At 34.7% G+C, this 23,894-nt stretch overlaps 2 protein-coding genes across 2 annotated transcripts in view; both read left to right on the forward strand.

Annotated features, from left to right (window-relative positions):
* Positions 1-23,894, forward strand: part of LOC134845054 (kinesin-like protein KIF27) — a 539,890-nt gene that overhangs the window by 82,618 nt on the left and 433,378 nt on the right. The gene's annotated exons all lie outside the window — the stretch shown is intronic.
* On the forward strand, positions 1,336-22,025 carry LOC134845026 (galactose-3-O-sulfotransferase 2-like). The gene is made up of 5 exons (XM_063861856.1): positions 1,336-1,569; positions 8,661-8,755; positions 11,402-11,465; positions 20,297-20,527; positions 21,456-22,025. The coding sequence occupies exons 1-5, from the start codon at positions 1,360-1,362 to the stop codon at positions 22,023-22,025; spliced, it is 1,170 nt and encodes a 389-aa protein (XP_063717926.1). The 5' UTR covers positions 1,336-1,359.

A 23,894-nucleotide genomic window follows, 5' to 3' on the forward strand; every position in this document is an offset into this window, starting at 1 on the left:
TCGTTTTCTATGCATTGTAAATGCAAGACTGTCCAAACTGTGGTTCTTTGACTAAACCAAGGTCTTGTCACTTGCATTTGGTTACGAATCAACCCGAAATTTTTCAGAAAAAATTTTTAGAAAATAATCAAATTTTTGGTTTATGGAAAAAACTTTTCATGTGTTTTCATATATGGAAAAATGCTTGTCATAGAAATTTCATACAGTTTTCTGTACGTATAGAATTGTATGACAAGAAGTGTTTCATTTATGGAAATTGTATGATAAGAATTTTTGGTCAACCCGGGTACTTGTCTTCTACCAATTCTAAATTCAATTCAAAAAACTAAATTTCCTTTCCGTAAATACCTGCTTTCAAAGTTGATTTCACAAATTCAAAACTGAACTTAGAGAACTAAAATTATACAATTTTAATTCAGGTTAACCATATTAACCGAACACAAGAAAAAAAAACGTGCTAAACTGAAATGATAAACTTGCAACAACCTATCAACAAACTGTAGTATCAAAAAAACTGCTGTATTGGAGGATAACGCCCTAAAAAAATCAAATACCACATGATGAGTCATATCACCTTAAATTATTTAGTAGAAAAAAGGCTAACAGCTGAGAAAACTGAAATAAAATGTTCACCATGATCGTTTGCTCAGCATTTCCTTTCCAGTCCGGTTTTTTATTGGTTTTGTAAGTTGATCATGACTTTTTTCATCTTCAAAACTGAATGTTGAATTGAACTTTGAGTGTTGAACCGTATGTTTGTTAACTGCGTAAGATATCTGTAACAAGTGTGAAAAGTAAATGATACTTGCTTTTGATGAATATATTTGGCAATTGTTGAAATAAATCTGGAAATGATCATTTAGTGGCACATAACGTCTATTCATGTATTCATTTATACACTTTTTTGATAGATTGACTGTTTACACCGTCCAACAAAAACGAAAATTCCCTTTATCAGAATGACATGTCTGTACAAAATAGTCCCATACAAAAGAGTCCGGAAAAGTCTGAAAAAGAACGAAAAAACAGTCAGATACAAAACAGTCCGAAAAAAAGTCCCAAGTAATAATTGTTTTTAAAAAGCCGGTAGTTGTTTTTAATCAACAATCATAAAGAACAAAATAGTAACCACCGCTGTCGCGCCAACGTGTTGCGAGCTTACCAACAGAGGGTAGGACTTAATACGAAATTTATAGCCGGTTATCGCCGTGAAGCGGCGACGCGCGTGCAGCGCGCCCACCGGCGACCTTAAACCGGACTGTTTTGTATTGGACTGTTTTTCCCCTCCATTACATGGTTTTTCGGATTGTTTTGTATTGGACTAGTTTTGTATGAGACTGTTTTGTATATGCACCCAAAATGAATACCTTCAATTTAAAATTACTGACGTTGCTGTTTGTTTCAGTTACATGTCTCTATTTTTGTTCTGACAAATTAAATGTCTTTCCAATTTTGATGTTGGGAGATTCTTTGACAGATTCATCAATTTTAGAATATAATAATCAGCCTATTTCAACCATCAAAAAATGTCAAAAAATAAAAAATGTAGCGATGGTCAAAACTCATAAGGTAAGCTATAGTCACTTTCTATATATGGTTCAACATATACCATGCGCAATTTGATCGCGAGATGAAAAATCATTTGAACGTTTCCGCACTCAGTAAAAAGAGAAAATAATAGATTATAATAGATTTTTATTGTCAGCCTCCATAAATTTTAAAAAGAATTGATTACAATCGATTAAAAATTGATTGAACTGTTACTATTTTTCGGAACAATAATAATCATTATAATCGAATAATCCATTATAATCGATTAAAATCGATTATTATTTTGAAAGTCTTCTCAAATTTTATTGAATTAAAATCCATTATAATGGATTGTAATCCATTATTATTCAACAAACGTCATCGCTTCATTTCGTTTTATTTTTGTTTTGTTTTGCGTGCTTTTCAGTTGGTTACCGAATTAAAAGAAATTGTATTTTTGTACTTATAGCCAAGGGTTCGACCCCCTTCCGACCCAAAAGGTCCCCCCATTTTCCTCCCCACTATTTAGTGTTATCTTACTATTTTGAGGTCCCCCACTATTTTGAGACATCCATTTTTGGCTTACTGACCCTAATTTTTTTGCTAAAGGCGCCTTCAGCGCCAATATAACAATTTTGAGGGGGAGGCGATTTTTTTGGTCAAATTTTTCCGAAAAGTGCCTAAAAATGCCTTTTTTTGTCCGTTTTTTCAAAATTGTGCCTGCGGCGCAAAAAAATTTGACCCAAACAAGGTTTTTTTAGTGCCCTGCAATCAATCTAATTAACCTAAGAAAATTCGAAAAAATTTTCCAGAATTTTTTGAAAATCCGCCACCCAAAGTTCAACGAACAAAGTGATAGATTTCGCTCCTAGTAACAAATAAATTATGGCAATAACAAGACCAATTGAGTTGGCTCATTTCATATTGGAACGCATCAAGGCGCCGCGTACTTATGCTATAAGAACTTAGCATATCGCGCGTTAGTTATCGCAAAATAGCCAAAATAACAATTTTCTATCTACCATGATTTTACGAAAAATGATCAATGTCTGTTTGCTTAACTCTAGCTCCAAACATTAATTTCTTTCAGATGATCTAAGAAAAATCCCTCAAACTGCTTAGTTAAGAATTCAAAAACGACAAAAAAAACGACAAGCTTTTATTCCGCTTTTTTTCGAAACCACCTAAAGCGAAATTATTCCGCCCTTCTCATTGCCAAAAAAAAAACAATTTTTTTGCCATTTTTATTATTAATTGCTTGTATGTGTGTGTCGAATCCTTGTTATGATTTTTTTCTTAATCGGCAGAACCATAATTACATATTTTTGCATGCTGCTGTGTATCTGCTAAGTAGGTCATGATCAAAAAGTTATATCAGTGGTCCTATTCATTGCTCAAATGACCCTAAATGAGTTTTCGATAATAATAGTAACATTTTTTTCTTGAGTAAGCTCGAAAAGAATTGAGTTGTTCCCAAAGTCGAAATATACCCGTAATTACTTATCCAAAAATATTTACACTGTTTTTAACGATTTTATAATTTTTGGTTTCCTCGGGATTTTTACAGGGAAATCCGCTGTCGTATAATTTTTTTAAAGAAAATCTCTGTGATTTGCAAGACGGAAAATATTACTTATATAACTTTTCGAACTGAAAATTTCTCAAATTTTACGCATTTTATGATATTTTATATTTTTAGCATTATTCTTTTTCTAAGGACTCTTGGACAATACGCGAGTGGGATTTATATCTGTTTATACCTGTGGACAAAACTGAAACCGCGATATTGAAAATATTAAAAGAAAACTTTACTCAAAATCAGATAAATTTGGATTTCTAAGACTGAGTTTACCCCGGTTTATAATCACAGCAAAATTCAAAGCTGAAAAAAAGTAAGCGAACAGATTGGCGCTGATAAGCAAAACTCTCAACTGTTCCTTTTAAAGCCAATCATGTTCGATTCAATGCTGTTTCAGCACTGTTATACCCCAAAATAAGTTGTTCAGTTGGTCGTTTTTTTTTGTTTAATTGAAAAAACAAATGGTTGATAAAGCAACGATAGCTTCAGTAGAGTTGTTTACAGCAAACCATAAATTTAAATACCGCAAACAACTTAAATGTTCCCATCTGAATCTCCCACGGTAACGACAGCCTGCCTTAGGAAAAAATCATAAATATATAAGATTAGCTCAATTTTGTAGCACTTAAACCAATCCGAACAAAGAAGATTTGGAAATTTAATGAAATAAAATACGTTTTGCGTCAATGCAGTCCGATTTCAGCGACTCTTACATTTTTGTTTTGCTCAAACATCATTAAACGAAACTTGTGCATTTTTATTTCAGGACCGCATTTTCAACATGGATAAGAACAAATTTTTACGTCCAAGCACTTAATCGTCCTTTGCAAATTTTGTTCATGAAATAACACTGAGATTTTTTTGAAAATTTTCGAAATCTTAGTTATCAATGAATCAGCTATGACAATCTATGGAAACAGATATTGAGACTTGCAAAAACATGAAATCGTAAGTGAGTTTATCAAATTTGCACATTTAGATCACTATATTTCACGAGATAATAAAATAAGTGCTTGTATGAGCGTGTGAACGTCCTGAGTGCCTCTTCAAGTCTATGAAATAGCCTTGTTTCCAATTTGACAATGATTTTTTTAAAAATCCCCCTAGACGCTATGAAAATTAAAAAGTGACGCATTCACTGTCTGTGAATCTATTATTAAGAGCAAACAAGACTGCTCGTATCAGGGCGAAGCCCTGAATGTTCCGACTGCCTTTAAGGTTTATGCAGCAGCAGTAATAATATAAAAAAAATTAAATGAAATAAAATAAAACGAAAATTTTTTTTCTAAAATTTGAAATTTTTTATGAAAATCATCCCCCACACGCCATATAAAGTACAAAAGAATAGATTTCGCTCCTAGTAACAATGCAATTATGGCAAATAAGCTTCGTTCAACCAATTTGGAACTATTTATAAGAAGGATTAAATCTCCGCTTACGCGTTAATAGCGCGAATTATATCGCGCGTTAATTGTCCCAAATTGGTCAAAATGGCCAAAATAGCAAACTTTAAACCCTCATAACTTTACGAAAAATGATCACAGGTGAAATATCTTTTCAAACTTAAGCTCAGGACAACAATACCTTTCAAATGATATGAAAAAATTCCGTCAAAAATGGCTAGTTAAAAAGTCGAAATTTGTCTGAAGAAAAAAAAAAACCCACCCCGAGCACAAATATTCCGTTACGTTCGTATCGAAAGTCGGAACAATAACTTGCCTGAATTCAGTTTCGAATGATTTCTGCGCTGGTTAAATCACCGCTTCCGTGTTCATATCAGAATATTTATCGCAGAGTATTTATCTCAAATTAGTTAACACTGAAAATTTTCGAACCCCCATACGTTTTCAAAGAATGATCATAGTGAAGCATCTGATCGTTTGATCTCAGGACATCAAATTTCCAAATGATATAAGAAAGATCGCTCAAAACTACTGCAATTTTGGTTTAATTTTGGAAAAAACCGCACAAAATTCACAAAATGTGTTCATCGCAAATTACCGCTTTGTTTACTCCAGTTTGCGATTTTGATCTTTGCGCATTTGGCCGAATTTTTAATAAAGCTAATTTTTAATTTACCTGGCAAGTCAAGTTGTTTCCGAGATAAGTGTTCCGAATTTGGACGAAACGGGGAATAGTTATGCTGTGGTGGTTATTTTATCACCCAATTTTCGCCGCTGATTTTAAATGTAGAAATATATTTTGCCTCAATTTTTGTAAAGTTTCGGGATTGTAGAAATTGCCAGTTTGGCCCTGCTTTGGGTTAATTTATGCGCGCTGTGAAGATTTTAACATTGATGCCAAAAGTCTTGTGCGATTTGTTTCTGCGCGGCGAGTTATCCCGTTTAACAAAATTGATGCAGAACTAATCGTTCGCATTAACTAATTGCACTCATGATGTTGTCCAAAATTTATGGTTTCAAAATATGTTCTGTACCAACAACTATTTGACACCGATTAAGGGGCGGTCGGAACCTTCAGGGATTTTCCCTGCTATAAAAGCAGTCGTGCTTGAATGTTTAGGTGGGTCGTATCCACTAAACGGCCCAAAAAATTGTTTCAAAGTTTGAGGCTGAAATTTATACGGTGGACGGTGGAATCCGATTGGCTAATTTTAGTCAAGTAACGCTGTCAGGTATCATTTCGATCCTCATGCCCAGCAGATAAAAATTTTAGACACATTTATCGAAAATGTGCATTTTGCCAAATAATCTATCAAATGTCAAGTCACTTTTGAATCTTCGCTCCGCCAAGAAAATTTCAGTTTAAATGGTTCCAACCGAAAAAAAGTTTACAACCGAAAAAGTTGGGTTATATCAACGATCATTTTAGCTGCATGAAGTTTGAACTGAAAGGCCGGTCCATGTAGCTTGAATTTGATTAGCTAAGTAGCCAATCTGATTCAACCACATTAGTTTCATTTCAAGATCAAGTTGAAGAAATACTGATTTGGGCCCTTTAATGCATAAGACCCGTTCAGGCTACTTTGTTTTTGTTATAATTGGACACCCAATTGAAGCAGCTATTGCCTGCTAAAAGGCAACATGCAATTCGCTACGCCCCCGCATGAAAGCGTGAAGCTTAGAGCCCAGAATTCCCTTACTAGTTGAAGAGGCTATAAGGCTTTTCTCTCAGTGCATTTTCACAAGTAGTAAAATGAACAAAAAAAGCACTGTTTGTTCCAAATTAAAAATCGGTCGATTTTGTTTCAAAAGTGTTCAAAGATTGTTACGCTGACTGCGTCTCTCCTTCCCTCTGCTGGGTGCTCGTAAGACGTTAGCGCGACTGCGGTGATCATTATTTTGATGTCGTTTGGTTTCAAGCTGTTCGAAGAATAGGCAATTAGTTTAAATTTTTATTGGCCCCAAAATTGACGAATCAGAAATCAAGTTGAAAAATTCTGGTACAAACGCGTCCAACTTATCATTTTGGTGCAAGCGAACCTTGGTGCATGTGGGACTTCACCCTTTCTCTCTTCATTCTAAACTGAGTTATTTTGTTTAGCTAAGCTCGCTTTTTACCGTTATTTTGCATTCAGAACTTGACGTGGTAACAATATTCAGAGGAATGACGCGAACAGCGGCCTTCGTTCGTAAAACAAACTAGACTGCTCGTATCAGGGCGAAGCCCTGAATGTTCCGACTGCCTTTTAAGTTTTATGGAGCAGCAGTAATAACATAAAAAAATTAAATGCAATAAAATAAAATGAAAATTTTTTTTCTAAAATTTGAAAATTTTTATGAAAATCATCCCCCCACACGCCATATAAAGTACAAAAAGAGAGGTTTAGTTCCTTGTAACAAATCAATTATGGCAAATAAGCTTCGTTCAACCAATTTGGAACGATTTATAAGACGAATTAAATCCCCGCTCACGCGTTAATAACGCGAATTATACTTACGCGTTAATTGTCCCAAATTGGTCAAAATGGCCAAAATGGCAATCTTTAAACCCTCATAACTTTACGAAAAATGATCACAGGTGAAATATTTTTTCAAATTTGAGCTCAGGACAACAATAACTTTTGAATGATATAAAAAAATTCCGTCAAAAATGGCTAGTTAAAAAGTCGAAATTTGTCTGAAGAAAAAAAAAACCCACCCCGAGCACAAATAATCCGTTACTTTCGTATAGAAAGTCGGAACAATAAATTCACTCAGCAAAATTATTCAATATAGAATGACAAGAAAATGATGCGAGTTGTCGCTCGTTACGGAGCAGTATCTTGACAACTACGTATTCATACCCGTCAGTAAGCAGACAAATACTATTTAAACCAATCAGAATCAAGACAACAAAGAAATTATTTATTAATAATCGTTTATTTGGTAAGTTTGCTCTCCCAGCTCGATTCTGATTAGCTAATACAGTAGTTGTTTGCTTACTGACGAGTATGAATACACGGTTGTCTAAATACAGACCGCACTCCGTTGTCGCTGTAACAAAATTAAATCAGCGAATTAAGTGCACAATGCAAACCTGTTTGGCTGAAATATAATAACGGGCGGTTATTCAACAAACCTTTCTATCTTGAAGCCGAAATTACATAAGAATTACGAAAATTACAGCAAGAGTTACGTAACTTTTTATAACTGCAGTGGCAATCTTGTTAACATGTTGCATAATAAAATTAATTTTCGGCTTGTTTGAATCCTAATCAAATTTTTAGTTTGTTTGCCCTTCGGCTTGTTGGCCTTCCACCACGTAAACGATACCTATATCCTTTACAAAAATGATACCTTTATCGACGATATAATATGCAGGGAGCGGGTAATAGTTTTAGCAACTAAAAACAACTATTTCCAACTTTTCTGTTGTTTTTCCCTATAACTATCTATTTTCCAATAAACTTCACAATAGCAACTTTTTCGGAAGTTTTCTTTGTTTGAAGCTCATATTAACGGATTCAACGAACACAGATGCGCTGCAGCTGGCGAATATTAATTATCCAATGGCAGCTCAGCCATCCGTGCTTCGTTTTGTTTGTTGAAGTACTTTGTTCACACAACTTTTACTGTGCACTGTAACTTGTTTTCTCACGTTCACAATCACGTTGCTCTGTCTCGATTCTTGTTTCTTTTCAGACTTTTCTGGAATGCCGAAAGGAAAACTTTCAGAGACAGTTCGGGCAAAAAACTGAGTAACTTATGTTCTGCTACTGTAACAAAACGTTGTAAATTTAACGTTTTTCTGCAAGTTTTTACCAACTTTTTGAGCAACTTTTCCAGTCAATTTTGAGCAACTTCTTAGTAACTTTTTTGCCTTTTTGAAAGCAACTATTATCCGCTCCCTGATAATATGTAAACGATCTCCTCCCTAAATTTATCTAGGGGCGGATATCTTTTACTACTTCCCCCCTTGGTGTCTAGTAACGAATTGACACCCCTATCATGAAATAATTCAACGTTTAGCATATATGAAGTATTTACATAGTAATGAATATCCCCTTTAGCTAGAGGGAAGATATAGTTAAACAGATCATAGGGGGTGATCGTTAATTTGATCCTTGATAAATCACTGCCGATAATTTTAGCTTTTTGTTTTGCTTCAGTGTGCTGGTGATATGATGGCTTCTCTGCTTCTGCGTTTTGCCGAAAACCACAAACTGGAAGTGCTACTTCCCGAACGACCATCATCCGTAGTCGGGTCAGCGAATTTATTTATTTCGTTACCAATTTCAGAGACTCGTTGCACATGAGCCACCAAAAATATTTGGATTTTTCAACTTATTCGAACAAATTAGATTCTCAATCTATGAAAAAGAAAGAAAACAAGACTGCTCGTATCAGGGCGAAGCCCTGAATGTTCCGACTGCCCTCTAAGGTTTATGGAGCAGTAATAACATTAAAAAACTAAAGGAAAGAATAAAAATGAATAGATTTTTTTTGAAAATCATCCCCCCACACGCCATATAAAGTACAAAAGGATAGATTTTGCTCCTTGTAACAAATCAATTAAGGCAAATAAGCTTTTTCAACCAATTTGGAACAATTTCTAATACGGATTAACTCTCCGCTTACGCATTAATAGCGCAAAATATATCGCGCGTTAATTGTCCCAAATTGGCCAAAATGGCAATCTTTAAACCCCCGTAACTTTACGAAAAATGATCACAGGTCAAATATCTTTTCAAATTTGAGCTCAAGAAGACAATACCTTTCGAATGATATAAAAAAATTCCGTCAAAAATGGCTAGTTAAAAAGTCGAAATTTGTCTGAAGAAAAAAAAACCCACCCCGAGCACAAATATTCCGTCACTTTCGTATCGAAAGTCGGAACAACAAGATGCTCGGTTTTGATTGACTTTCATTGGTTAATCGGTAAATTAGAGCAAGACTACTCGTATCAGGGCGAAGCCCTGAATGTTCCGACTGCCTTTTAAGGTTTTATGGAGCAGTAATAACATTAAAAAATTAAATGTAAAAAATAAAATGAAAAATTTTTTTTTCTAAAATTTGAATTTTTTTGTGAAAATCATCCCCCCACACGCCATACAAAATATAAAACGATAGATTTCGCTCCTTGTAACAAATCAATTATGGCAAATAAGCTTCTTTCAACCAATTTGGAAGGATTTTAAGTCGGATTAACTCTCCGCTCACGCGTTAATAGCGCTAAATATATCGCGCGTTAATTGTCCCAAAATGGCCAAAATGACAATCTTTAAACCCCCAAAATTTTACGAAAAATGATCACAGGTGAAATATCTTTTCAAATTTGAGCTCAGGACAACAATACTTTTTGAATGATGTAAAAAAATTCGGTCAAAATTGGCTAGTTAAAAAGTGGAAATGTGTCTGAAGAAAAAAAAGAATCGATTATAATCGGTTATAATGGGATTTTATAGGTTAGAAAAATAGTGTCATTAGACTTCATTTTTGATCGATTATAATCGATTATTTTTCTAATGTTATAGAGACTGACAATGAAAATCCAATATAATCGATTATTATCCATGAAACTTCAGTGCGGTGTGTTACCAACGAAATGATGTTTCAAACAAACTGAAAAAGAAAAAGTTTTAAATACTTCCCTTACACTTATTGCAAATTTTTCCATTCGATAATTTGAATCTACTGAAGACTCAACACCTACCTCCCTATAAGAATCTCCGCCCCTTTGAAGAAATACAGTAAATTGGCACAGAGCTTTCTATTGCGAATTCTAATTTTGCTGCATTGTTTTCTTGAAAGGGGGGAGATTATTAAGTCGATCCGATATTTTTATCCTCACCCACTGAGCCATCTCTATTATTATGATTATTATCTCAGATCGACCGTACAATCCCCCCCTAAGTGACCTACCGTAAAATGCCCTCCCCAAGCATGTAATAAATCTGAAACTGAATTGAGCAAATAAGTTTGGTTCTTAAATTTTTTATGGGGGAATGCATTTGTATACTGTCAATTGCTTAGATTAATGTTTTAATTCATTTTTTTTTTCACTAAAGAGGCTAATTTTGACTAAATCTAGGCGTTCTCAAGTTAGCTCATGAAAAATCCATATTTTCTCCCCCCTAAATCGATTTGGGGGGGGGGGGGGGGGGTAATTGTACAGTTGATCCCTCATCTCTTCTATGATAAAGTTGGATTGAAAAGTATCTTACGATTTCTACAATTTATGAACCTGATTGGATAAAAATTTCGATGCAACTGATGACGCAATTTACGATTTTCAAGATAACTTACCCCAATTGATGGCTCAATTGGTACTTGCAGCAAGCTCAATTACTTGAAAATGAAAAAAATGGAAAAACTGTGATCAAAATTAGTCAACCAATGAGCCAATACTCTTGCTATTTTAGTTCAGTAACAGAATTTATATTTTTTTGGAAATGCATTTATTCTTAAGATTAATTTAAACCGTTCAAATATGGACAAGAGTTTGTGAAAGGAAATTTTTTGGCCGACTTTTTGGATGCAAGTTTATAACCACTGCGCTGAAAGCAGTGGTGACGCATTTCAATTTGGCTGTGTAAAGGTCTACGCTGTGTAAAAGTCTAGGCGGTGTAAAGGAACTCAGACATCATTACCAATTGATGCCGCAGCTATTCGGTCGTAATAACGCGTTACCAGACACAAAAAACAAGTTGCTTATTAAACACACTCTCATTATGTATGACATTGTGATTGGAAGAATTTGAAAAAAGGAAATAAACACTGATACTCAAAAATAAAAAAAATTTAAAAATGATTTTGACGAAAAGCAGTCTAGCTACTTTAAAGGCCAGTCAAAATATTGAGGCCATTGCCCTATTACAACCAATCTTGTTTATTAAAATTGTTATTTCAGCTACTCAATGAAGCCTCAGTTTCGAATACAAAATCCTTCACGATTGCCAAATGGAAAGTTTCAGGTTTGTTTAAATTCTCTATTAGCTGAATATCAACTTACCGAAATTCTCGTAATGAGAATAAACTAATGGCATCAAAACAACTAATTTTTTGTATTGAAAATAGGACCAGGGATACAAAAAATGTAACTTACCAAAAACCTTGGACATGGTTTAAATTATAAAATCATAACAAGACTGCTCGTATCAGGGCGAAGCCCCGAATGTTCCGACTGCCTTTTAAGGTTTTATGGAGCAGTATTAACATCAAAAAATTGAATGTAATAAAATAAAATGAAAATTTTTTTTTTCTAAAATTTGAAATTTTTTCTGAAAATCATCACCCCACACGCCATTTAAAGTACAAAAAGATAGATTTAGCTCCTTGTAACAAATCAATTATGGCAAATAAGCTTCTTTCAACCAATTTGGAACAATTTTAAGACGGATTAAATCTCCGCTTACGCGTTAATAGCGCGAATTATATTGCGCGTTAATTGTCCCAAATTGGCCAAAATGGCTATCTTTAAACCCCCATAACTTTACGAAAAATGATCACAGGTGAAATATCTTTTCAAATTTGACCTCAGGACAACAATAGCTTTCGAATGATATAAAAAAATTCCGTCAGAAATGGCTAGTTAAAAAGTCGAAATTTGTCTGAAGAAAAATAAAACCACCCCGAGCACAAATATTCCGTTACTTTCGTATCGAAAGTCGGAACAATAAATTATACAATACACTAAGAAATTACATTTGTTTTTCTTTGGGAATTATTAAATTAAAAATTAGACAAATTAAAAAGCCTTAGAAATATGAATTGGTTTTTGACCTTGCAAAAAGTATCCTCAACATTTTACCAATAAACATGAGTGCTCTCCGTTATATTTTATCCTCTTTTTGTCAAGATCACGAATCGAGCGATGGGCTACACCTGCTACCTATTAAAGCAAACTAACTCTTAATAAGAACTTTTATTGCCGTTCAGCATCTTGAACCTGTACTTAATTTTCTTCTTTTTCCTAAATAGAAGAAAGGACGATAACTGAATTTTTAATTCCTCAAGAGGGGCTATTTTTCAAATAAAAATTCCTATATTTTGATTTAGTTGACTTTTTTACACAAGCGTAGCGTAGTGTGATACTTCAAGGCAACTTTTTTTCATTCTAAATTGCAAATATTAGTGCAATTTTGTTGGTTGGCTTTTTTGCAGCCAGCTGCTTTGACAGCAGTTTAATAGCCAATGTTTTGCCATTCGATTAGTAAGCGCAGTTGAAGCAATTTTGATTCATCAATTGAGCGAGAAAAAAAACAAATTGTTTCATACAACAGTAAAAACACAAAAACTCTATTTCAAATTTTCCAATTCAATATACTTGCTAATTCAATATACTTACTCCAAAATTCTAAATTTTACACAATTTTCTTTATAACTTTCCAATTTAGTACACACAAAACTAGTGTGGTTGGTTTGCTATTAGTTAATTACATTCCAAATAATTGATGCAAAACTTGGGCTTTTGTGCATTTTGAAGCTCTTTTCTGCCGCTTTCTCATTTGCTTTTGGTTACCATAAGCTTCAAGGGCACAATTTTTTGTGGAGTTCTGCTGGGAAAGTTGATTACTGGGGATTGAGGTTCAATTATCGTAGAGGTCATTCGTTTTTCAAAACTCATTACGATTTTCATTTTTTCTTTTTCGGTCTTTTTATAAGTAACTGTTTGCGTTTATTTGCTTGTGTTGGCAAAATGCAGCTTCGCCTCTGTGTTTAAACTTCAAAAATGATTCTCCATGCTTTTTCAAATTACTGAAAAGTCTAATTTGTCAGAACTTTCCGCCACAGGCAGTATACTGAGGCATGGATGCCGTAAATTAGTACAAAATAGGAGCCATTTAGGTGCGAGGGATGACCAAAATAATCATACAATTTTTAAGCAAGTTGCATGAAAGGTTTATGAGTAGTCATTTTTCATATGTGGAAGCTGTATGAATAGCATTTTTCCATGAACCAAAAAAAAATTTTTTCTTATAAAAATTAATTTCTCAAAAACTTTGTTGTGTTTTTAAGCGAATACAAATGGCAAAAACCTTGGTTGCTCAAAGACAGAGTCACCAAAGGTTTGATTGTCTCGCAATTACAAATCATCGAAAACTGTCTGAACTGTCTTGTTTTTGTCTTAAAACTGATATATTAAAGCTATCAAATTTTTAATTTTTGGCAAATAATTTCAAAGGTGATTTTTTTTTAATTTGAATTTTTAATTAATCATGCATTGATCAAGGCATACAAAAACATGCCATACAAAACAAATAGGCGTTTTGAGTGTTTTTGATAAAAAGTTATCCTGAGAAATGGAAAAAAAAATCATTTTTTGTGGATCCAAGAATACGTTATGCACACAAACAACTTAATTTTGCTTGCAGAAAAAGTTTTTTATCAGAAACAGAAAATGTGTGTTTGCTTTCAAACTTCTTTTAGCGATAAAAAAAATTTTTTGGGGAAACTTCAACTTTTCTTAGAAACGTTGGAAGTTGTATGATTAGCATTTTTTTAATAATATTTTGTGTTTTATTTGAAAATTAGATGACTTCGTTTAAGCAAATTTTATGAAATTTGTCTGAGTATTAATTTTCATAGACTTAGTTTATGGAAATGTATGACATGCATTTCTGGTCTATGGAGGTCAACCCGGGTGGTCAGGGAGACAAATCTCCCTTATATAATCCATAGAAGATATGTTTATCAACAATATCACATCATTCAACTTAAAATTAAACTGCAAAAAAAAGAACCTGGTTATTGACTATTTGAAAACTCATTTTTTTTAAAACTCGTTTATTAGTTTTTTATTGAAATTGGGTCCAGCTATATCATTGTCAAATGTTTCGAAGGGTCACAAACATTGGACATTTCTCCGAACACATCACCGTGTTTCAATTTTTTCAAAAAGAGATTAACACGTGAAAATTTTTTTCAAATCCAGTTTCGAGAGTATAATTTTCAAGCACGTCCCCCTGAAATTAAGAGGGTAGTCGATTTTTGATGAGGTCGAAATTGTTGAACTCTTTTAATCGAACACTTTCTTTCGTTGCGAAGATAGAGAGTAGGGAGCAAATGCAATTAGACCAAAGTTTTTGCTGTGTGCTGGTTTTCCATAAGCCCCTTCTTAAAAACAATGTATGCTTTCGAAGTGACCATTTAGGAGCATTTCGTTTTCTCACAGTAAAATCATTCGTGATCAACAACACTGTCGGAAAGCATGAAATTGTTTGCATTAAAGCCGAAGTTGTTATTAGTTTTGCGTTTAAAAACTTTCGCGGTGGTCAGATCCAAATTAGCGGTGGTCAGGTTCTAGAGCTCCGTCGAAAACTTGAACAAAAAATTTTCGTATTCAAAAACCTATTTCAGCATGCACAAAATTTTAGTTGAAATCAAATTGAAAAGTTTCATTACAAATTGGATCAACCCGAACAATTGTTTTAAGTTAAAAAATCAATTTTATTAGTTCATACCGACAAAATATTTAAACAATGTAACAGGGGTGGACATAGGATTTTATTGAGGGGCCGGATTCAAACAATTTTCACAAAAACAATGAATTCTATACAATAAAAAAATTAACAAAATTAAACAAAATTGAATCTTTAATTTTTTGCGGCAAATCTGTCAATGACATCCTGGACTTTGATTTTTACATCTTTGGGGATGTAAATCAGCACCAAATTTGCAAATCGATACTCCTTCATATTGGAGTGGAGGTAACGTTTTAGCTATTTCATGCGTGCTCGAAACAAGCGCTCAGCAATGCGTACAGTCACTGGGAGGGTAGCACCAATCTGTAGCAAAGCAAAAACTATTGGCATTATCAGTTTGTGACACTCTTAGGACACTTGTGAAGTTTTCTGGCGTATCCGTGCACAAAGGGGAAGCGCCACATGTTTTTCCGAAATTCGAGCTCGCTGGAGGAAATCCATATCTGGATGTACGCCTTCGTATGAAGCAGCAGCTTGCACACTTGGACATATTAAGAAACTGCTCCAATGAAGCGTTGCTTGAGGTCCATCAGGACAAAGTCAATAAAGGGCAGGTAAACGGTCTGTTCTAAGTGGTCATAAGTCGATGATGCGATGGTAGGTCTGCCTCTTTGGCCCTCTATCTGAACATCACCAAGCCTTTCAGCGTCAGAGTAAACTACTTTTTTGCAGCGACCATTGTTGAAAGAGTTGTCACAAGTTCCAAATGTGATCTATGCGAAGGTCTCTTAAGAGCAATGCTGGTAGCTTTAGTCTCTCCCAGCAGGTGTTTCATTGTCATCAGCGCACTCAAGAACTCTGATCGCATCATGCTAGCCAAAAAAGCACATCAGTCGGATGCACAGTTTTCCCAGGCCAACTGTCGATGTCGTCTAGTGTAGCTTCAATGGAAGGCTTGAGCTAGCTAAAAGTGAGAACAGCATTTTGTCGTTTAACCCATTGAGTGTCAGTCATCTTTGGTTTTGCTTCAGGCTGCAATTTCCGTATGTTCTCGAGGAAAGCATCTGAACGAGATCGGTTCAGATGGGCCTCTCCAATTCCAATTCCAATTTCTGAGATACGAGCGAGGGTGACTTCAGCTACCTCATTTGCCCTTGTGTCGACTGTGTCCACGAAGCCCAGAAAATCTTTAGGGTTCTCAGTGGAAACCCAGTATCTGATCGATATTGAGACCTTCCAACTTCTTGAGATGTCACTCGTCTCATCGGCTAACATGGTGAAATAGTTGGAGGCCTTGACTGTGGAAACAGGTTGTTCCCGAATGATATTCCCAATAATGTTGATGAGAAGATTCTTAGATTGATAGCTGATGTTTTATGCATTTCTTCTGCACGTCTCCAAATGCTGAGCTAGTACTTGATCGCCAATTGCTGCTTTGAACTAGAGAAGTGCCTTGATACTTCCAGATCTGACTTCAATTTGCTCCGAGTTGGTTGGATCATCATCTTAGTGGCCACGGAGGGGCAACCCGAAATGGGCATTGAAAATGATTGTACTAAATATTGCGACCAGAAACTTCCTGTTATTCTTCATTTCTTTTGCATTTGCGCGATCAAGTTTCACCTCGATGTTCCTGTTTGAGTGTCTGACAATATCAAGGCAGGCTTGAGTTTTCTCCAGCGCTTTCTTGTGATGGGCTGTTTTTTGATGTGGAACTAGGTGGTTTCTGGGGCGTGCAAACTCCTCTAACGGCTTGTTGACAAGCTGAATCGCTGCTGTCTTTATTTCTTCCAGGTCAGCAAAACACAAGCAGAAGTGGCAGTACAATCGCTCTTGGATCATGGAGTAGGTCAGGAACTGGTATCTTTCCAGGTGTTGAGGCCAAGTGTTTCTTTTTCTTGTTTTCCCTGTTTGGTCATAAGCTAAATGTTTAAATTTGTAGTGGGGTTTGTTGGGATTGTCCAGTAGCGCAAACTTGATGTGCCTGTTCATGTCCAGTGAACTGAAGCTGTAGATACCGACGTGAATGTAGGATGGAGATTGTAGAGCTTGCCCAGAGAACGGAGATATAGAACTAATTGATGAAAGAGTTTCATCATTTTTAGTGGCTAAAGGAGCCAATGGCTCAAACCTTGATTGTCCAGGTATGACATAGGAGTTGATGTCACAGGAACGTCAACCTCAGGAGTGGATGCTCTGGATGAGGGTGGTGATTTATTGGGTCCACTGATGAAGAAAGCATTCAGCGTCTTGAAGCCATACGCTTTGGAGTCCTTGGAAGCAGCTCGTCTTGACATCTGGAAAGTTGAACTTGTTGTCCAGGTTTCAGTACAGAAGGAGTATGAAGTCCAAAGGAGAAGGTTTTAAAATGACCACACCTCACAATTTTCACACCTTTCTCAAGGAACAAAGAGATCTTTGAAAAAGTTGAAGTAAAAATTCCAAAGGGGGACCTTTTGGTATTTGTTATGGTCAAATTCCTGAGGGGGCCTAGATCCGCCCCTGCAGTGTAATCGATATTAATGACCCAATTAACAATGAGAATGGATTTTTAGGGGTTTTAGTTGATGAACTGCAAAATTCAAAAATCTATTACAATCCATCAAAGTAGGTAAACTCCTTTTTTGTTTTTTTTCCTTATTCATTATTTTTTGTTCATAAAATCCACGGAAACTGCTTTATTTCGTGGATTTGAACCCGAAATATTGAACCCGAAATATCATGTTCATCCCCGTTTACAAGGGAAGGGGGGGCGTGGGAAGGTGGGTTGGCCAAAGGGAGTTAAACGTAAGATGGAAAGGCAGATAAAAATGGACGTGAATGGTTTAAAGAAGGGTTTAAAAAAAGATCAGAAAAATTGGAGAAACTAAAAAAATGTGTTAAAAAATTGTCAAGGAAAAAAATCTCACATATAAACTTTTCTAACCAAACGTGTGTTAAGAAATTGTCAAGTTGTGAAAGTGAGAATACTGCACTGTTTTTTAATATCCTTTTTGCATATTCCATGTTAATCGATGATAGTCGATGAAAATTGATTTATCACTATGACAAAAAAAACTAAAAACCTTTTTAAATTTAATATAATCGATTATTTTTAATTTTTGTAGAAACTGACTAAGAAATTTAATATAAACATTTTTTTTGAAGTTCCAGTAAAAAAAAATTAAAGAATGGAGGGGTGATATCCAAAGCGTTGAACCAAGTTGGAATGTTGCAAAATTTCAAAAACTTATTTGGAAAAACGGTGAAAAAGCTTAAGGAACCAGTTTGAGGCTAAAATAGGTAAACTGGCTTCTTTTTAGCCTATCGCATCTGAATAGTTTGCGGTTTCGCCTCGATGGATCCAATTTCGAAAATTTCCCATGCTGTTTTTGCTTTATCTTTTTTGATGCACTTTTAGCCGGCTAAAGGATGCTTAGCCACTTTTTTCAGTCGTGTCGCTTCGAAATTATTCGACTCACTCTTGCAAATTTAGGTCTTTTTTGAGGTTCTAAAACTGAATTTAATTCTGGTTCCGGCACCTTTGATGATCACAATGGTAGAGCCTCTTTTTGAAAACATTGACAATTACAATGTTGCGATTTTGCAGTGATACGCCAATGAAAATGGCAAAATTATTACTTGTGATTGATAACTAAGACCTTTCAATCTAACTAAAATCTAACTAAGATCTACAAGCAGTTTAGCAGTTTGAAAAGCCTCCATGAAACTTTGGCACTGCAAATTTGAAAATTTTCACCTTTTTTTTGAAAATTTTCAAAAATCTGCGTTACGCTCAGTTTTGCAGCGTATCGATTTTCATAGTCACTTTTACTCAAAAACATTGCAAAAAGTTTTTCAAAGAATATTAAAAAACAGCAAGACTGTTCGTATTATGGTGATTCCTTTAATAACCGACTCCCTTTAAGGTCTATGGAGTAGTGTTCCAGAAAAACGAAAATAGTTTTAAAATCGGTTTCAAATCTTTTGCGCGTTAATTGTCCCGAATTGACCGAATTTGCATTCTTTAAATCCTTCATAAATGTATTAAAAATAATCACCTATGATATATCTTTTAAAATTTGAGCTCAAAATAACAATACTTTTCGGACGATATTAGAAAATTCTGACAAAAATTGCTTGTTTAAAAGTCGAAACTTGTCTGGAGAAAAAACTAACCCGAGCAAAATTATTCCTTCACACTCTTTGAAAGTAGGATTAATAAAGGCTGTTCATTGTTGCGGCTTTCGAAAAAAGTGACGAAACATTTGCTCTCGGTTGGTCATTTTTTCTCCAGACCAATTTCGACTGTTTAACTAGCCTTTTTTGAACAACATTTTTGCCATCTGAAAATTAGTGCTGTCCTGGACTCAAATTGTAGAAAAATATTTTACTAGTTTTGATTTTTTATAAAAATTATTGGAATTTGGAATAATTAAAGCGTGAGATAGTAAACGCTAAGAACATCAGGGTGTACTCGTTTAATAAATTTGTTTTGATTGATGTTATCAAAATTTACATCGTAGATTTTGATTAACTATTTCGAGACAAAAAGTTTGACATTACGAGGCCAAAATGTTCACTGGATAGACGCAAAATTTTGTGTCTGGATGTTTCGGGAATCCAGAGACAAAAATTTAAACAGGTTCCAAAATGTAAACGGATTCCATTTACAAAAATTCCATGGATTCCGCATGCAAAACTGCAAAACGTAAATGTTGTCGGCACATTTGTTTTGTTGGGGATTCCGCAGAAAGCAAAAATAAGTAGTTGTTCCGGATTCGCAATTGTAAGCGAATTCCACAAATGTAAGTGGATTCCTCAGATTTATGCGGATTCCGCTTTCAGTTAGCGGGTTACGCTTACAATTTGCGGAACCCGCCTACAATTTGCGGATTCCGCTTACAATTTGTGGATTCCAATCACAGTAGTGGAATCCTCGACAGCTTAAGTTTACTGAACAAATTTATTAGAATTTGTTTATGAATTCCGCAAAAGATTGTCGCGGATCAAAGAAAGTTAGCAATGTTGTGGATTCCACAACAATTCTGTTTTTGGCCTGTAGCGAAATCCGCCTAAAATTCAGAAAAAACACAGTTTGGGCTCGTAATCGATTAACCACAGAATTCTGATTATCACTTTTTTCAATGTTTTGCTGACAAATTGTCTCTGCTAGTCTCCCTCAAATAGCTAATTTCTTCAATTTTCGAGTTCTGAAGTATGATTGACCTACAAAGCGTTCGGACATTCGGTCCATTTAGAATAGGGGACCATTTCAATTTTAATTGGATTATGTTTTATCGACACAATCGTTCAATCACTACTTAGTAACAGGAGTGACCAAAAAAGAGCCAGAAAAAATGAAGCCAAAAAATGACCTACATTTGTCATGAAATTTTTAGGTGATGGCCTTGCACACAATGTACAACTACAACTACTGGAACTCGATCATGGAGACTCCGTTCACTCTGATTGGACTGACACGGGAACCCCTTAGTCAATTCAGATCCTACTTCTATTACACTCGAGAATACTTCCACGGGGAGAATAGAATCGAATCGAAAGAAGAGGGGCTTTCAACAGTCTTGGAGCAACTGCAACTTCTTGTAAAAGGGGATATCAAAAAGATCGACGCAAGCAAAATTATTTATAACTTTGTTTTTGCAATTGAGAGAAGCCATTCAAACAAAATTTAAGGTCGACAAAAATTTAGCAAACGCTTTGAAAATTCTCCCCTTTCCCCGACATAATTCTAGATCCGCGCCTGGAGAATGGAGTAGGTAAAGAGATAAAATTCAGCTTTCACATAAAAAAGATACAATGCCAATAGCGTGCACAAATTTTTCGTCAGGATAACTTTTTTCAAAGCCTTGTCGATACTTCCGCCATTTTTTTTATTTTTGCGCTGTGCCAAAAATAATCCTATTTTTCCTATTTTTCCATACATTATCTATTACTTAATTTTTGTCTATTACTTAACCATGCCATTACTTAATTTTTCTGTCAAACTCGCCCGTCATCCCCTCAAATTTATCAAAGTTAGAGTTTTGACGTCAAAAGCGCCCATAGTATAACTGGGTTGTGGACTAACTAAAAATTGATGACTTGAAGCGGTAAATAGGTTAAAACCTCGATAAAAAACGACCAATTTTTCTTACTTGGCTTTTGAAATTCTTAAAACGTAGTGAAGACTCTTTTATAGGCCGTGATTTTTTTTTCAGGAAAGACCTTTCTTGCAAAAAACCTGATTGGCCTCTAATTTTGAAAGAAAAATTTAGTTTTCAGACTTCCCAGCGGATTAAAAATTTCACCTATTGGTCCAGTTTTCTCAAATTGGGTTAATTTTTATCATAAACGAGTCAATCATAAATTGCAATAGAAATTGAAAAAAGCCTTGAAGTCATATATTTTTTCATTGAAATTCGTAAGCTGAGATGTTTTTTTTTTAAAGTGAGCCAGAATTATTTTTCTGTTAATTTTTGTTCCTTTACTCATTTCCAATTGTCTGTTGGCTATGTTTTAATTTTTCAAATAAATTTGTTGGTACTTGCTGACTTTTAGGGTTTCGACGCAAGAAGATACCAAAACATTATGTTTGTGGATTTCGGTGGTTACGATATCAAAGAGGACATTGACGTGACAAATTATGTCCAGCAAATTTCTAATAATTTTTCTGTTCTGATTGTTAACGAAATGTTCGACGAAAGCCTCGTTGTTTTGAAAAACAAATTATCTTGGAACTGGGAAGATGTAGTCTACCAGAAAATGAACGTCGCTAAAAGTTCTGCGATGATAAGTTTCACTCAGCAAGAAAAAGAAGCACATCGATTATTTTCTCCTAAAGACTACTTACTCTACGAAGAAAGCGTGAAAAAATTGAACAAGGATATTGAAAAAATCAAAAACTTTAATGAACAGCTTTCAGAGTTCAAAATGCTGAACAAAAAAGTGTCGTCATTTTGCCAAAACGCGAACACAGTCAACGCAGCAATTTCGCACTTGTTCGTAAAAGATGTCAAATACAATTGTAATGGATTTTTTAACATAACAAACTTTGATTGTAAAAAAGTTTCACAAGGAATTTTGCAGTATGTAAAATTTCACATAGATCAGAAGGAAAAGTATAAATAAATGATTGTTTGGATCTCAAACCACCCTTCGAAATAAACAATTAAGCTAGCTATCTCTCCAAGGAAGAACGCAAAAACTTCATTATAAAAAGCGAGCTGGTAGTTGATGTGTAAATAGCACGTAGCCAATTGGTTGACTGAAAACTTGGGCCGTATGCACTCAGCAGCCCAAACTCATTAGTTTTACATCTCTTGAACAGAAATTCATTGTGATTTGCTAATTAGACAACAAGTTCATTTGATATTTTCCGCCATTTTAATTGAAATTTCAAGCAGATAGAATTAATAGCTGAAATTATGATGAATTTAAAATTTTTTGTCGTTAAGCCATTTTACTGCATTTTTTTCTTGTCTGGGCAAGGTTTTGGTAAGTGACTATAAATTAGTTTGATTATTTTACCAAGTTTCACCTTTTCGGTAATTTTGGCTAATATTTTTATATTTTTGGCTAGAAAGACTGATCGTCGGAAAGCCTGTGTTGCTTGTATTTGATTGGCTTAAAAAAGCCAATAAAATTTGATCAATTGCACAAATTTGAGCTTACGATATAGAAAACTTAATTTTGGGCCTTTTAATGCATAAGACTTTAAAATTTTCCTCGAATGCGGTTTGTATTTAGACAAGACAACCGCGTATTCAGACACTATTGTAGTATTGAGAAATACTACACAGACAAAAGACCATTGTCTTAATTGTTTATTTAACGACCCAATTCTAAATTGGAGCGTGCCAATTCAATTAAAGCCTCTTTTCACTAAATCAGATATTGACTGATTTACTCTTATTATGACTATAAAATCTTGTTTTGAAAATCCACTCCTTTTTAAATACTTGTCCAATTTTTCTCATTTTTTAATGCTCAATATTTTAAAAGGGCGGCGATTATTAATACGTCCCTTTTAACTTAACTTGAAACAAACTGGATAAATATTGAGCAGTCTTGCCGGCTGCACTGAAATTCTCCTTGCTTTGATTAAGCAGAGGTGCACCTGCAATATGATGCATCAGAGAGAGTAATATGAATTTTTAATAAGACAAACTGAAGGCTGCGGTTTTTATCAAAGGGGACTAATAAGTTAAAGATATTTGATTTGGAAAAATCAAATAAAAACTAGTTGAAAATTCCCTTATTAGAAAGGGAGAACAAAGGAGCAGGTGAAACCTGAATAATTAAAGATTGAATCAGCCGCCGGTTTATTCTTACGAGCAAAAGGACTGGCCTGAAATCTTCAGTGTTTCATTTTTCTCAGTAAGCAGCAAGTCAGTTCTCTTCAGTCAGATCTTTTAAAAAATAAATAATTTTTCTTTTCTGCCCTAACACTAAAATTAATCTAGCCCTTTTCACTTATAAAAAGAGAATAAATTCTCATTTTTAAGTTTGAAAAATTATAAATTGAGATACTCGAGATACGCACACCCGAGGAAGTCTGGACTACAAGTACCCAAAGGACTACGGCAAGACGATTCAGACGACCCAACCAGAAGTGCTGACTTGGACAAAATCAAGGGCAACCATACATACTAATCAGCCACCGACTTAGTAAGAAGATAAAATTTTGATGAACAAAATAAGATTAGCCCAACCTCCCCTCATAGGTATATTTCTTTAAGCTGTTCGATTCATTTATATAATCTAATAACCCAGCGCTTTGTATCTAACCAACTAATTAATTCATACCTTTTCTAACTATTGTTTCTACTCTACTTTTTGTCAAGACAATTTGACGATCTAAGGTGAGACTTATAATTTAGGATAAAATTACTAAGCATTCAACCAGCAATGATCGCTTAGTAAAACTGGTGCGACCGCAGCAGAGAACTACTCCTTAAGAAATTCCTTTTCCAACAAACTAGAAACAGCTTTTAAAAT

Source organism: Symsagittifera roscoffensis, chromosome 4 (assembly GCF_963678635.1).
Source record: "Symsagittifera roscoffensis chromosome 4, txSymRosc1.1, whole genome shotgun sequence".
NCBI classification, from domain to species: Eukaryota; Metazoa; Xenacoelomorpha; order Acoela; family Convolutidae; genus Symsagittifera; species Symsagittifera roscoffensis.

What these genes read in the sequence shown, in the direction of transcription:
- LOC134845026 (XM_063861856.1), top strand. Translation starts at nt 1,360, where the DNA reads ATGAATACCTTCAATTTAAAATTACTGACGTTGCTGTTTGTTTCAGTT. An exon ending in TGCCAAATGGAAAGTTTCAG is followed by an intron (nt 11,466 to 20,296) that starts GTTTGTTTAAAT and finishes TGAAATTTTTAG; the next exon opens with GTGATGGCCTTGCACACAAT. An exon ending in GGGATATCAAAAAGATCGAC is followed by an intron (nt 20,528 to 21,455) that starts GCAAGCAAAATT and finishes GCTGACTTTTAG; the next exon opens with GGTTTCGACGCAAGAAGATA.